The 16,492-nt window shown below is 39.4% G+C and overlaps 1 protein-coding gene across 1 annotated transcript in view; it reads right to left on the bottom strand.

Moving 5' to 3' along the window:
• The window catches only part of nav3 (neuron navigator 3), a 313,027-nt gene that overhangs the window by 281,490 nt on the left and 15,045 nt on the right, over positions 1 to 16,492 (bottom strand). The window contains exon 2 of the mRNA XM_032589235.1: positions 14,155 to 14,545. Coding sequence (XP_032445126.1) covers positions 14,155 to 14,223 — 69 coding nt within the window. The 5' untranslated portion in view covers positions 14,224 to 14,545. The remainder of the gene's footprint in view (positions 1 to 14,154; positions 14,546 to 16,492) is intronic.

The following is a 16,492-nucleotide window of genomic DNA, read 5'->3' as shown; positions in this document are numbered from 1 at the left end:
AGGGCCTGAGAGGGTGTTTTTATCCAAGGCCAAAGTCTGGTCTCTGTGATCAGTCGGCCATGTTGCGGAGGAAATGCTTATTATGCGGTTGTCCACGGGTCTTGTTTGTTATGACCTTGAAGGCTCTTCTCATGGCACAATGGGGATGTAAAAAAAATATCAAAGGAGACCACAGGAACCATCTTGGGAAAGAAAAACATTGACTCAACCACTACATTTTCCCTCTTTTTCAGCTTTGAACAACCACTTTCTCACTGTCACTGAGTTTTAACACGTTGTAAAGTTTCTGTTTGTTTTTTCTTAATTGCAAACAGGTGACCAAAATGCAGACAGAAAGGTCACTTCTGTGAAATTAGAAAATAAACTAGTTTCTGACATCTGTGGCTCCAGAACAAATTTGGGGAATTTGCTTTATTACACCAGATTCCTTCATGTCTATGGAAAGATGTCTTCCACATGCAATGGGGCCAATACTGCTGGCCAAATTTAATTACATTTGATGCACATGGCGGCGTCTGGTGTGCTTCTGACATTCCACAGCACGAAACCCAGTGATCATTTTCACACTGACATTTCTAACTAAACCACTCCAATCCAAGGCTGGAGTCCAGTTACCTGTTCTGTCTCATGTGTCGTCTTTGGTACGACACATAAATTGTGGAAATTAGTTACTTTACTAGATGTCCTGATAGGGATGCACCTTTGACATGTTAACAAGCACTAAAGAGCCAGCCATGGAAGAGTGGAAATCAGAAAAACCTGTCCCATAAAAATGGGCAACCAAAACAAACAGCCTCTGTGATGCTTATTACAAACTCAGTCACGAAACGGAAAAGCCTCGTCTCCACTAGCGCCACAAAAAATAAATCTCCCAGTTTGTTCCTCACATCCAGCTGAAAGACGTGCAGCGCAGCAGCTCTAGCTCGTCTTGCAGGGCTGACCAAAGGTTGTATGAGGTCTTGAGAAGAATTTGATTTAGGGTCTCCTCTTCCTGCTAAGAACATCAGCACCACAAACAGCGTTTCAATATAAATTTAGTGGAATCTGGTAGAGGGGGGCTAGATTAATTGGCCGAGCATAAGTGCAATCATTGATCATTGTAATTTGCTGTGATGTATTTATGAACAAACCAAGCTCCACCACAAAGGTTAAACATAGTCTTGAGCTAAAATCCCTTAACCCTATTCATACTTTAATTGAATATTTTTATTGGTTTTCAACAAAGTAGATTAACAACCCAAACATTCACATCCACACATCCGTTAAAAAAAAAAAAAAAAAAAAAAAAAAGGGAAGGTTGACTTAGTTAGTTTCATGCTGGGTTGACTGATTGGCTGGACGTCCCTCAATGTGACACAAGAATGGTCGCCATACTTTGTAAAATTTGTCCACAGAGCCCTGCCCAGCATATCTCTGCTGTTCAACTTTGAGATTTGAAAGCAAGTCCTTAATCCATTGTTTATAGGAGGGGGGTGCCTCTTTTTTCCATGATAGAAGTATGAGTCGACGAGCAACCAATGTGGAAAAGGCTACAGCTGAAGCTTGTCGGGTGGACACACAACATGTCCGAGGAACAACCCCAAATATTGCAGAAAAAGGATTCGGCGGAATATTAATATTCCAAGATTTCGACAGGGTCTTAAAGATAGTTCTCCAGAAGGTCTGCAGTTTTTGGCATTCCCAAAACATATGGCCAAGAGTGCCTTTCTCGCTTTTACATCTTGGGCACGCTTCATTCAATCCTGGAAACAACTTTGCGAGTTTACTATTTGACAAATGAAGTCTATGAACCACCTTAAATTGTATTAAACCATGTCTGATACATATTGATGAATCATGAATATGCCTTGTTGCCTGCTGCCACTCCACCTCAGTTATTCTCAATCTCAACTCCAGCTGCCACTGTTCTTTAATTTTGTCTAATGAGGGTGCAGCCGCTGTATGAATTAATGCGTATACCTTCGATGTGGCCCCTCTCTTCTTGGGGTCCACCTCCAGGCACCCATCAATCCAATTGGAGTCTGGAGTTTGGAGCGTCTGTGAGAAGTGTTTTTTAACAAAACTTCGCAACTGCAGATACCTAAAAAAGTTCGAAGAAGATAGGCTAAATGAATTCTGCAGCTGTTGAAAGGACATAAAATGCCCATCTTTGAACAGGTCTCCCACAGTGCTTATCCCTTTATTTGCCCAGGCATGGAAAGCAGAGTCAATTAGAGAAGGTGGGAACAAGGCATTCATTGATATAGGCGCTGCTAGGAGACCTTGTTTTCGTTTGAAATGGATCCTAAGCTGTTCCCAGATCTTAATTACCCCTAAGGTAACTGGGTTAATTGTAATTAGTCGTTTATCAAGTGGCAGTGGCGAGCAAACAACTGAGGCCAACGAACCAGATTTACAAGAGTTTTGTTCCATCAGTGACCAAATGGGCACCGCCTCATTTTCTGCTGGCTTAAACCAGAAACAAAGTTTAGAGACATTAGCAGCCCAATAAAAGTGCATATAATTCGGCATGGCCAGTCCTCCCTCCTCCCGTCGCCTCTCCAAAAACTCTTTTCTGATACGAGGAATCTTTTTATTCCAAATGTACATTGAGGTTATCTTGTCTAGCTTTTTAAAAATGATTTAGGAATAAATATTGGAATTGCCTGAAAAAGGAATAACAGTTTAGGCATTATAACCATTTTAACTGAATTTATCCTTCCTGCCAGAGACAGAGGGAGAGATGACCAGTGTTCCATATCCTGTTTAAACTGATTGAAGGCAGTAATAAAGTTATGTTTGAATAGATCTTTATAATTTCTGGTTATATTCACTCCTAAATACGTGAATTTGTCAGAACTCACTGTAAATGGAAGAGAGTTTTGGGGCATCTTGCTCGCTCTATCACCGACAGGAAAAACAAGGCATTTTGTTCTATTAATCAAGTATCCCGATATCTTCCCAAATTCCTCAATGCACTTTATAACGTTAGGCATGGATTTGCATGGGTCAGCCAGAAAGAGAAGGAGGTCATCGGCATACAATGAAACAGTGTGGATTTGTCCTGCTCTACTAATTCCCATCACCCCTGGATCATTCCTGAGTGCAACAGCTAGAGGTTCTATGGCTACGTTAAATAGCAGGGGGGATAAGGGGCATCCCTGTCTCGTCCCGCGAGAAAGAGGAAAATAATCTGACACCATATTATTTGTCCGAACTGCAGCCAGTGGAGATCTATAAACAAGTTCTATCCACGAACGAAAACACGGCCCAAACCCAAAATGTTCAAGAGCCTTCACCAAGTAGTTATGCTCAATTCTATCAAAAGCTTTGTGAGCATCTAATGACATGATGACCTCTGGCACAATATCTCCGCCTGGTAAATACATTATATTGAACAAACGGCGTAGATTACTATAAAGTTGTCTGCCCTTCATGAACCCAGTTTGGTCCTGGTGAATAATCTTATCTAGCACTTTCTCCAATCTGTCCGCCAGAGTCCTAGTGAGTATTTTGTAGTCACAACAGAGTAGGCTTATAGGACGGTAAGATTCGCATATGAGTGGATCTTTATCTTTTTTGAGCAGTACGGATATATTAGCCTGTGTCATTGTAGGTGGGAGAGCCTTCTTTCTAAATGCTTCTGTATAGACGTTACATAGGTGGGGCAAAAGCTTGGCAGAGAAGCATCTGTAAAACTCGATCGGGAAGCCATCAGGGCCTGGAGATTTTCCCGTTCTCATTTTCTGAATTGCCTGGTCAATTTCTACCAGTTGTATGTCCCCTTCAATAGTAGCCCTGTCTGACTCTTGCAACGTAGGCAACCTCAAATGCTTGAAAAAGTTATGTATCATGTTTGGATCTGGACTGACCGAAGAATATAATTCTTTATAAAATGACACAAACTGCATATTAATCTTCTTTTGGTCCGTAGTTATCTCCCCTCCCTCCTCTTTGAGAGCTGAAATGGATCTTGCTGCAGACTTTTGTTTTAGCTGATGACTTAACATCCTACCTGCTCTTTCACCGTGCTCAAAGTGTTGTTGATTCAGGTTTAGTTGCATCTCTATTGCTTTTTCATTCATAAGGAGATCAAATTCTGCTTGAAGGAGAGCTCTCTCTTCCCAGCAGATGTCTGACGCTGCGGATGCCTGACACTGGTCGATAATTTTAAGCCTGTCACTAATTTCAGACATGCGTTGGAGCTTATTTTTTTTGTCGTTTGCGCTGTAAGAGATAATTTGCCCTCTAATGTATGCCTTAAATGTTTCCCACAGTGTTCCATAGCTAATGTCCGGAGAGCTGTTAATCTCAAAAAATATATCTATGTGAGTGTTAATGTAATCCACAAATTTTTGTTCTGTCAATAGTCTGGCATTAAACCTCCAGATTTTTCGAGGTGTTATGTGGCCAGTAAAATGCATTTTCATTATAACAGGACTGTGGTCTGAAATGACTATGGCTTCATAATCAACTGAAGCCACCATATGCATGAGTTTCTGGTCCAATAAGAAGTAGTCGATTCTTGAATAGGACTTGTGTGGGGGGGAGAAAAATGAGAACTTTTTCAAGGTTGGATTTTTGACTCTCCAAGGATCAGCAACGCCGTACGTCCGCATGAATAAGTTGATGCAATGAGCTGCTTTGTTGCTCAATTGGCCAGTCCTCTGTATCAGATTTGATCGGTCAATAGAAGAGTCCAGAACACAATTAAAATCCCCGCCTATGATTATATTGTGCGAGTCCAAGCATGGGAGGAGCGAAAACAAGTTTTTGAAGAATTGCATATCATCCCAATTTGGAGCATAAATATTAGCAAGAACAACAGGAATATTGAATAGATTACCTTGTACAATAATGAAGCGACCATCCCTATCTCTGATGACGGAAGTTTCCTCAAAAGAGACATCCCTGTGTATAAGGATAGCTACCCCCCGGCCTCTAGCATTAAAGTTAGAATGATATATCTGGGTGAAACCTCCTCTCTTAAGCCTGTTATGTTCTTTGTTTAACAGATGCGTTTCTTGCAAATATGCTATCTTGGTCTTCAACTTATCAAGGTGTATAAATACTTTGTTTCTTTTAATTATATTATTGAGACCCCTCACATTCCAGCTAACCCATGCCACTCCTGGTTCAAACCTATTGCAAACACTCATAACTCTTTGAATTGATAGAGTTGTAAAGCCATCTTGTTTGTTTGTCAAATCTCAGCTCAGTGTCCCACGCAACAAAAGCAGTCAACCATATAAAACAGAGTAAATACACAGAATATAATAAAGGATGTGTGGAATTAAACAAACCAAAGAACACAGTCACAAACCTCAAACTCCATAACTCTTGGAACACAAAAACTGACGTATTCATGACCCCTCTCCCGCAGATCCAAAATAAAACATTAAATCTCAAGAACAGGAAGGGGGGGAAGGGAGCTCCGTGTGAGCTTCCCACCGGGTCCCGGTATTTACAGTTTCTACACCCGTAAGTGTATCCGCTTACCATGACAGCCTGGACCCGACTGGACCCCCATTGATTGAAAGAAAGAACAAAACCCCTCAACTGTGCAGCGGTCATGCTCGTCCGACCCGGGCGGTACTCATTTCCCCGAAGAGAGCTTTGTGGATATGAACTCTTTTGCTTTTAAAGGGTCTTTGAAGCGATGCTCTTCACCCTCCGGGGTGGTGATCCTGAGCGTAGCCGGAAAAAGAAGGCCATACCGGACACGCTCAAGACCCCGCAGGAGAGACCTGACCTCGTTAAAAGCTGCACGTTGTTTACTGACAGCCATAGTATAATCAGGGAGAACCAAGATCTTGTCGCCGTCCTTGGTGGTAAGTTGTTTACTCCCTGTTGCTTTCCTCAAAATAGCCTCCCTCTCGTTGAAGTAGTGGCATTTGATCACGATGGCTCGCGGAGGCGCGTCTCCGCGGACTGGTTTACCGCGCAGAGTGCGGTGTGCCCGGTCCAGGAGTGGAGTCGAAGCAAGCTGTAATGTCTCCTTCAGAAGTTCAGCCACAAAGCCAGACATAAGCTTCCCCTCTTCACGCCCCTCTTTTACACCCACGATACGCAGATTGCATCGACGGGACCTGGCCTCCAGGTCCTCGCAGCGAATTTTCAGGGTTGCTAGCTCTTGTTTCATGGCCGATATGTCTACCTCCATAGCATGGATCGAATCCGAGTGGGTCGCAGTAGCAGTCTCAAGTTCCGCAACGCGGCCCATGGTGTCATCAATTTTGGATTCTATCTTTCCCAGTGCACATTGTAATTCTTGAAGTTTATCTGTGTGAACCTTAGCCGTAGTTGTTAGCGTGGCCATCAGTTCACCGCGCAGTCCACCAATAGCAGTTAGCACTTCGTCATGGCCGCTAGCATTAGCTTCTTGGGGTTCGATTTGGGGATTACGATGTTTGGGCATTTTGCTGGTGTATGCCTACCTTTTTGCTCCCTTAAGAAGTAATGTTCTTAGTCTGATGCAAGACCAGCGCTGAAATTGAGTTAATTTGTGCCAAAATTGAGGGTCCAGTCGGAGCTCAGATCAACGTGTCCTCACATGGCTCTGCTCAAACCGGAAATCAACCCTATTCATACTTTGAATGAACATCGTTGATCTTATCAGTATGAGTGTATACGTTAACTTCAGTGGAGATAAATTGGTTGTAGCTATCTGCCCTTATACGTCTTCACCACGAGGATGCAGATTAATGCACAAGGACAAATGGGACAAATACACTGGCGATACAACACTCAATGAATGGCAGGAAGCATTGTTAATTCACATTAGAGCATTCATGCATCAGACACCTCTTTAACATCTATAGTCACCTTTGAATCCCTGTTAAGATAATCCTATTAACACATATGGAAGGTGAAATGGAGGAAAGGGTCAAAAATTAACTCAAGCTAATGCCCATCTGGCGTGTCTAGAAGCTGCCACATAATATTACTGAGAGCTTAGTCTGTCATATTTTACTTTAAAAGGTCAATGGTACACTGCATGCCAACGTAAACATAAACAGCCTTTAACATGGACGTACTAAAGTCATCTACATACGTCAAAACAAATGTTATTTTTGCCAAAGGAAAAAGTAAAAACTGCCAATTAGATGTGCCTAAAAACAATTAGAAAATGGATACATTGGGATACAATGGATACAAACTTTGTAGAAAAAGACCCTGACCATGTGCAAATGCAACTAAAGTAAGCAAAGCCAAGAATGTGTGGTGGTTCATTTTTTAGACTACAAAACATATTGTTTTTATAATACTAGACAGCCATCTTCTGGATATCATAGACGCCATACAGTAGACCAACTGCAATAGTTAAATGATTCCTTTGAAAAAATATTTTATATATATATATTTATATATACAGTATATAGTATATAACATGGTTTAAAGGTATTTTAATGAGCAAAGTTTTCCCAGGTTGTAGGGAACATAGAATAGAAAAGCATTCCCCATCCTCCATCTGTCACTGAAAGCAGTCTGTACTTTTCCTTTGCTTATCAGGACAAATTCAGTTGAATAGAAATGTTTCTTTTAACAACTATCAAGTCTGATAAGCAACCAACTGCAGTCCCAACCAGGTGGTCTTACTAAAGTCAACTGACTTGTAATAATTTAAAAAGCAATAGAGCAAAAGTGAAAATTTTCTGCTCTCAAAAATATGATTACTCAAAATCTATTATTTAACAGTTCTTAAGGGAATGTGTCCAAATGAACATTCCATTTTGTATTTAACTGTAATACTGTAAAAATAGGATATAGATGACTATGCTCTACCAATATGTTGGTCTGGATACATCTGGAGAAATTTTGAAAGGACCACCAAATATGCAGTGTGTTTGTGGATGAGCACTGCAAGTTCGTTTTATTTCACCAACATAAAACTAAATGACTCATCTTTCTGTAACCCTGCTCGACTCAGTTGAAAAACAACAGATGTTTCAAAATGAAACATTCATTTTTTCCAATATGCAGACAAAAGATGGACCACACAAACCAGCCAATTGAACAAACATCAATTTTCTCCAAGCTTTCAACCCTTATAAATGGCAACACACTATCATCTGCAATCAGACGATACTTCTGGGGGTCATTACTACTTAATTGGCATACTGAGATGTACAAAGCATTTTCCACCCACAGCGTAGAAAAGATAATAGATGGCCAAGAACCATTTTGTAAGGCTAAATTTATTTCTACATGTTTTTGTAACAATACAGTATCAATTATATGCTTTTAAAAATGTGTCAAAGGCACAGCATAATCATTTAGTTTCCTCAGTATGTAGGCCATCTGAATAAAACCATGCAAGACAAATTACTCTCTGAAGCACATTTTCACCAGCTGCCATATTATCCTTTATTATGCCACCATCATACGGATCAAACACCATTTGTAAAACCCAGTGTGCTGCTGAATTATTTACTCATCTTTGACTAGCCAGCTTTATGCAGCTGGAATAGTCATTATGAGAGAAGAAGAAGGGGTCTTATTCAATAGCAGACAGAAAAATGAAAAGGCAAAGGTGACTGACGGGAAGTTTGATGACTTATGTCGCCACGTTTTAGAGGGAGAAAATATAAAGAAATTTGGAGTTCGAACACAAGCAATTGAAAACATTCTTTCCATTATTTTTCAAAGTAGAAAAGCAATTTCTTTATTTTCTTGTCACAAAAGCAGGAAAGTATGCTCTTGTAAAAAATATGGATGGAGCTCGTTAAACGGTTTTGCTCCTTTGAGCCTGTGATATGTTATTGTTATAATATGACCACTTTTCAGTAATTAGTAATCTAAAGCATGAGTTCTCCCATTATATTATAAGTGTATTTTAAGATTTTATTGTTGGTGTTTTGGTAATTATGTGTTACTGGGAGACATTATTAACAATACCTAGTCATTGTTCAAATTTCTTGTCAACTTTAAACCTTTCTTAACTCAAAAGCATGCTGGGCCATTGCTGCACTAGCCCAATAACTGGGCTTTTCAAGTTTCCTGGGGGAAACCCTTCTAAATTGTTCTAAATATATCCAAACAAGTCATAAGATTAAAGTTACTAATCACTGTGTGTTATCATTTCTGTCACTTTCCTTTGTATAAACCTATATTTGCCATTTTCTGGAGTCATGGTGAGTGGTGTCACATATGCAACAAGTCACCAAGCAACCAACAACTCAAACAAACAAAAATGGAGGGAGGAGAGAGATGTGCATTTGCTAGCTAATACTGTCACTATTTTGAGTCTGTGTCAGCTAAGGACAAAAATATTAAGGTTCGCTATACAAACTACTCTGGTGACAAAGTCTTATTTAGCATCAAAAACCGTCACACTTTCAGAACCATTTTAGAGAAAGTTCCAGCAGCTGGTGTGACTACAGGAGGAAGTCCTCCAACCCAAACAAAAGCAAAAGTTCAGTACAAAAGGTTTATTTTAGATTTTTTTTAATTAAAACAAATATTTAAGCTAGGTTACCTAAAGAAAAACAGTATGCAAGTTTAATTTAAGTTTTTAAGTAAAACTTAAAATGTCATTTTAACTCAAAAACAGAGTGGGTCGCTGGATGACTGCAGCCCACTATGTTAACATTTTAACTGCTAGCAGTAAAAGCTGATTTCACTGTTAAAAATACACTTCTGATAAAGTGAGTATCACTTTATTACTTTTGAAATCAAATTAAGTTACTTTTTAAAGAATTAATCAGATTATCTTTTCAAAATAAGGGTGGCAACAATGGCTCCTATATGGATCATGATGAAGAAAACTGCTATAAATAAAAAACTAGATTATATTCTAGATAAAAATTTGGATTTTAACCATAATGCATCAAATATATCATGGAAAATCCACCACCTACATATAGCTGGTAGATGAAAATTAGATAAGTTTCCATTTTAAAACTGATTTATAGATTTTTATTATTGTTAGTTTGATTTTTTATAAGTCAATTTAATAACATTTACTAGCACTCAATGTTCTTGTGCTTCATCACATTTTAAAAATGCTTAAATAAATTGAATCAAACCCACTAATGATAAGAGGGAAAAAACGAAACGAAAGCACAGACCCTGGCAGAAAACGAAGTAGCCTGATGTTAAATTGTGAGATTTTTACAAGCACCAGCTGTCCCTTAAACCTTCAGGTCCAGCTGTGAGATGATTTTATAGTTCTAATGATCAAGGTGTAATCTGCAGTGCTTACAGTTATGAGCAGTGGTAAAAGGGTGAAAACAATGAAGCAATGTTTCCTTTTTGTCATTCCCATCCACACAGCCCACGTGGATCCACGGTGCACATCTGTGTGTCCGTGTCCTAATAGCGGAATCCTTCTAAGCCCTTGACATTATTGGCAAATATTGGTAAATTCATGTAATAAGCAAAACAAACAACTGCTCTGACAGCACAGATGGTACATCCTCATTAGGCTACTGATATCTGGAAGCAATGATAACAGCAATGTGTAAATAAAATTAAAAAAGAAGTCAATATTTTTGTGATTTTCTAAGAGCTGAACATTAATGCTTTTTTGCCTCACTGAACTCAGGTCAAATATAGTATATATGCTAATTTGGTAAAGATGGCTCACTATGACTCCTATCGAGCCACGTAGCTCCATTTAGCATAATATTGTTTTTTAAACCACAGCCGTCTTCAACAGCTCGCAAAATTGTTTGACTTCAAAGTGCTACGATAATGTTCACAGTGAAAGTGAAAACTTTCTGACTGTGTCACACGACCGTTTCTGCACAATGTTCTATGCAGACACGTTGTGTAGAAACGATGTGTCTGGGGGACAGTGTTTTAATGGTGTAACATTCAAACTGCTAGGTTTATCAAGCAACAGAGAAACTCATTTTTTGCAAGTTTCACCTGCAAATGTAACTAGAGCGTCACTGAAATATGTAAAGGTTCAAATTACCAAAGCAAAGGGCTTATTGTTTTGTTTCTCAAAACAATAAGACAATTACCCTTGCACTTCAGCTAACTATTCAGGATAAAAACACCAGTTTACTGAAGACTGCAGCCATGAGTCGTTAGGTGCCTTAAATAAGACAAACATATTACTAATGTAAACCAACACTCATTCAAAACAACTTTTTATATGCAGTTATTTATCTCCATGAAGGACCGAGTCATAACAATGAGCAATATAGCAACATCCGATATCAATATTGTTGTTATGTCTGATGACAAATATTCTGAATATTTCGCTATTATTTTGACACCACAACAAAAAAATTTCACTTTTTTTTTTGCTTCTGTGACATTGCTTCTTTGCACCACAATCACTGTTACATGCCGAGATAAATACCACATGACCAATCCCCTCCTGAATAACATACAAAAATAGCAATTTGGAAATAAGCTTTGGTTATTATTATTAAGCCAGTTTTACTTATGGGACACATACTGATATGTCAAATAATAGATGCTAATGCAGTAAAATATTCTTAAATTACATTAATCTAATCAGTGACAAATCTTGTCTGAAACATCCCTAACAAAATATTTTGCCCGAACAGTGGTGAATAAGATGTAAAAATCATCTAAACTATTATATGTATTCAATTACCTGAAGGTGAAGAAAGGGAATGTTAAGTAATAAAGAAACAAATAACAGGATTTGCTATGTTGGAGTAGAAAATACTTAAAGTAAAGAAAAAAAACCCTCAATGATGGCAGTGAGGTCTAAAAGGAGAAAAGAATACTAAAGCACTATAATGTGTTTTATGAGATCCTAATAGTGCTACAAATGTCAAGGCTGATGTATTACTGCACATTTGCTGTGCTCAGACGTTTCCTGGGCCTCGCCACAACGCTCATTAGGCTTATCAAAAGCACCTTATTAGAAGAATCAGGTCAGACGTAGAGAGGATGGAGGGGGAAGAGTTTCTCTATTGGTTTATGTTCTGGTCCTGTAGGTATTCACAGAGGCGCGTTTTGCCTCGGTGCGTTCTAAAGTGACCAGGCATATACAGAGACACCTTTGTTTTCTAGAAATACTTCTGAATTTATTCATGCTATTGTGTCAAGTTGCATATTACAGATCAGACAAAATGCATGTTTTGAGTTTTTGTTTAATTACTACTATGCTAATCTGATGGAAATGCAAAAAGCTAAAAACCACCATCCTTTTAAGCTGAATAAAACTGTTGCCACATTTTATTCATTATAAAAACATTATAAAAATACTTAAAAACACTTCCGTTTTGTGTATCCTAATAAACTAAGCATTGAAATTTAGCTTCTTGTTCTGGTTTGGGCTTAGAAGAAAAATAGAAAGAAAAAGATAAAGGATGTGGTCGGTGCTGCACAGAGCAGTAAATCAGAGAAGTTTTACTGATAAAGAGCACACATTACATCCCATTAAAGATTTTTATGGGAAATTACTTGTTTTGCATGAGATTGTGAAACTCAGCACTTTATGTAGACAAAAAAATAACAAATCATCACAGATGTTTTGGATTCGGCCCTATTACAGAAAGTGAATTCATAATAACTGGAGGGACACATTTCTTTCCCAGAATCCATCAGAAGACATTTACAATAGAGGCTAGTTTGTCAATAAAGTTACATCTTATTCTCAGCCATAAGTTCTGATTTAATCAGTCTATGCTCTTTATTACATTTCAGGCGTACAAGGGTTTAAAACCCAGATATCACGTATAAACATTTCTGAATCTTCAGAGTAGTTTACCCATTATTGGATGAATAAAAACTAATATTTAGCAACAATAAACGTCATTAGAAGACCCTCAGTGAAAATGGTCCACTTCATTTTCAATTACAAGCAAATAAGTCATCCTACATCCTACATCCTCATTCTGGTGTTCTGCTAAACGTCTCGGGGGCGTATCTGCAGCGGACAATAGGCGAGAGAGAGCAACACCTGACAGTCACAGATCACCTAGTTCACAACACTCTCACTGAAGTTAGCATCTGAATCGTTGCCTAATCCTGTAGTTAAATTGCTGAATTTCAGCTGCAGAATCAGAAACTAAAAATCATATGTCTGCATTTAAGGACAACCGCACTAGCAAAACTTTAACTTAAGGCAAAACTTTGACTAACATTCACCCTCAGACAGCTTTGTACAATAAAATAAAGTACCCCAGTGAAGGGCAAAATCTCCTAAATAATTTACCCTGTACTTCCATACATTTTAAGTTAACACCCAGAGAATCCACAGCCAGTTTAGGCCGCTAAAAAGTTTGGTTTGTTTGGGAAGGTGTGCACAATCAGACTCTGATATGGACCAAAAAGGCTAAGTCTGGTCCGTCTAAAATTCTCGTCTCAGTTGAGGTGAACTCTGGTGCAGTTCGAATGCACATCCACAGCCACCTGCAGACCGCTCCAAAAGCAGAACCCGAACTACAGTGCAGGGCACTCTAGGTAAATACAACCAAAACAAAGGTGGGTATCTAGCACTAAAGAGAGAAATGGCTTGTGAAGTTGTGATTGTATCTTGTAGTTTTTTGGGTGGTTTCCTTCAGTGGTTCTTGGTGCAGCAACTAACTGAACCAAAGTGAACCAAAGCAGCTGAAAATGTGAAACCTTGCAATTTTGGTTCCCAACGGAGCAGTCTACCAGACTATCAGGTGTGAAAACACCCTACATTTTTACTGAGCAGAAAAGAATGACAGCTAGAACTGTCATTCTTAAGCCAGGATTCAGACAAGAGTGAAGCCATAAAGTGCAACTCCTCCCCCCATCCACTCACCCATCAAGACCACAGAGAATGAAATGGGGCTCGGCAAGATTCAAAGTATGCCTCCACTAACCCATTATTCATTCAAAATTGGCCATCCGCAGCTTACCAATGGGAAACATAGCAGGGAATATACCACAAACTCCAGAAGTGAGATCATAAAAAGCATCTCAAACAGAGACGAATATGTAATCCCAGGAGAAGAGTTAAAGCTGGATCTGCCCACCGAGCCACATGAGCTCAGATGAAAGGCAAAAGGCTCTGAGGGGGAGCACAGACTCCACCTCTTCCAATCTTGTCTTTAGAAATAGCTACTGTATAAGTGAAGCAAAGAAGCTCCTGGGAACTGAGATCGGATCAACATCTGATTTTTGTTTTTCTTTCATAAAGAGGAATAAAACTTTCCTCTCTCAGCTTCATAATCGTAAAAACTGGATAAGTTGATTAGCTAAGTGCTTGCCTACCTTTTTCTGGTCTTCAAGTTTTTGACATGTGGACTTCTTGCCATGTTTGCTCGACTCTGGTACGTCCATTCCTAGTCCAAATGAAGAATAACTCCAGGGCAAGATCACGGGGACGGCTTTTGATAAAATCCAGAGCGCTACAGTTTGCCGACGAGGGCCTGTGTCCAGCTCACGCCTTCACCTGGACACAGGTGATCCATTGCAGGAGTTTGTTTGTATGGTTGGAGAAAAAAAAAAGATCTGAGCAGGAGGATGAAAACCAAGCAGGTGAAGGTTACCGAAACAGCACCATGGTGATTCCAAAGAGGACGTTCAGACTGGAGGCTGAGCAGATACCCTCTGAAGCGTCTCCCTCAAAGCGCGGCGTCCGAGCTCAGTTCTCTCCCTGCATCTGTGGAATGAAGAGATGAGACAACATTTAGATGCGAGGCGAAAATGAGCAGCTCTGTTTTAGGCTCTCAATTAATGCAAAAGATCTGCCTCTCCAAAAAGTCAATATTCCCCCTTGGTACTGCACTGTACAAATGGCAAGAGGATCTGCATATCAAAGTGAATGTTGCCATGGAGCTCAGAGAGCGAGAGGGAAGCGCATTCTACAGCATGCTTTCCTTTTTGGACTGGTTTTGATTGTGGGGGTGTGTGTGTGTTTGTTTTATTTAAACCAAAGACCGAATCAGTCAGGAGAAAATGAGTTGAAGTAAAGACAGAACTGAACACAGAATTGTTAGAGTAAAATTTTAAATGAATTCATCTACTACTTGAGAAAATCTATGCAAAGGAATCCAATCCTTTTAGAAAATGTAGTTATGATTTATTAAGTCTTTTTTGGGGGGGAAAGCTGAGTCTAATTTAACTGTCAACATCCAGTCGTGGTTGCTGCTAGAAATTAAATAAAACCTGTTAACATAGGCAAAAACATCTTCAAAGCAATACATCCTGTCAAAGCTTGAAGGAAATCAAGAACAGATTAGAAACCAAGTCATTGATATTTATTACTATGGAAAGCCAATTCCAGACCTTTGAAAATCCAGTGAACATCAGTGGGAGTAACTGGTAAAAGTTCAATGTAGTGCTGAGAGAAAACCTATGACTCATTCACAACATCACTAAAGATCTAATGGTGTGTATGAGACACAGAGCTGATCAAATAGAGGGTCAGCGCTACTTTATGCCGCACCAATAGATGTTTGGTGATGGCTCCTGGTGGAGAAGAAACAGGACTAGACCCCCAAATAGTTCAACCTTTCTAGTGTCCATTTGGATTGTGGGAAATGAAGAAATTTGTCACAAGAAAAGTAGGCAATCAATACGCGGATGGTTGAAATCTTAACCATCTGCGCGGCTCGCATGATATCCACACTACGGCCAAATATGTGGGAACTTTTAGTCAGCGGTACAACACTCAAGACAAACCGATAATCCCACTTGTAAATGGGATTATCAGTTGTTTGATGTCAAACATATTCCAAACCATGACTATTCTGATAGGTTACAATAGAGAAAGTAAGCTGTGTGAGCAGCAATATGTCACACAGCTCACACTAAACAGACAGGAGGAGTGTGGACTGAACAGTTGCTAGTCAATAACCTTTATGTTACTAGAATTGTTTCATATCTCTCTCATTAAACTTTACTTTGAATCGGAGACAAAAAGAGGAATAAAGTTTATAAGAATTTGAATATGCCGTCCATATTTTGAATTCAACTTGTTCTAAATTACATTTATTTGGTACAGTTCTCTTTCCAGGACTGAACTCTTGGCTTGTTTAAGCCACAAAATAGAAATTGCAGATTTCAAGGGCAACTATGGATTATTTGATATACTTAATGATTTCAATACCTTGCAGACATATAACTTCAAAGATAAACTCTGACTAGGAGAATGTGTAAAAAGCACATCATCTGTTGGTGTAAAGTAGAAAAAAAAACAGAACATGTACTGAACACTGGTTCCCTGTAGGGAACATGGTGGCGCTGTCAAATCCTCATTTTTTTGAACTGCAATGAAGTGCATCAATGCATCTACACATGAGGCTGGCCAGGCAAATGCCCCAACTATCTGTGAGGGTAGCATCCAAATGACAAGTAGCCTGTCTCAAAGCAACACCGTCATGACACTGGGCCATGCGACTTGTTTCACCCTTCATCACCTCTAACACGATCCTCATCTCAGCATGTTTTCTGAGCCACTATACACTTTCCCCCTCCCTGCTTTTCATGCCATGTATCACTGTGACCCCGTCACTTACTTAAGGCCAGTTATGTCAAGTGCTGCCAGCTCACGACTGGTTCTTCTGGGACATGAGGATCACAGAGCTCTGGAGCCCCACAAAACACC

Source organism: Xiphophorus hellerii, chromosome 17 (assembly GCF_003331165.1).
Source record: "Xiphophorus hellerii strain 12219 chromosome 17, Xiphophorus_hellerii-4.1, whole genome shotgun sequence".
NCBI classification, from domain to species: Eukaryota; Metazoa; Chordata; class Actinopteri; order Cyprinodontiformes; family Poeciliidae; genus Xiphophorus; species Xiphophorus hellerii.
This window is presented reverse-complemented; position numbering and strand designations above follow the sequence as displayed.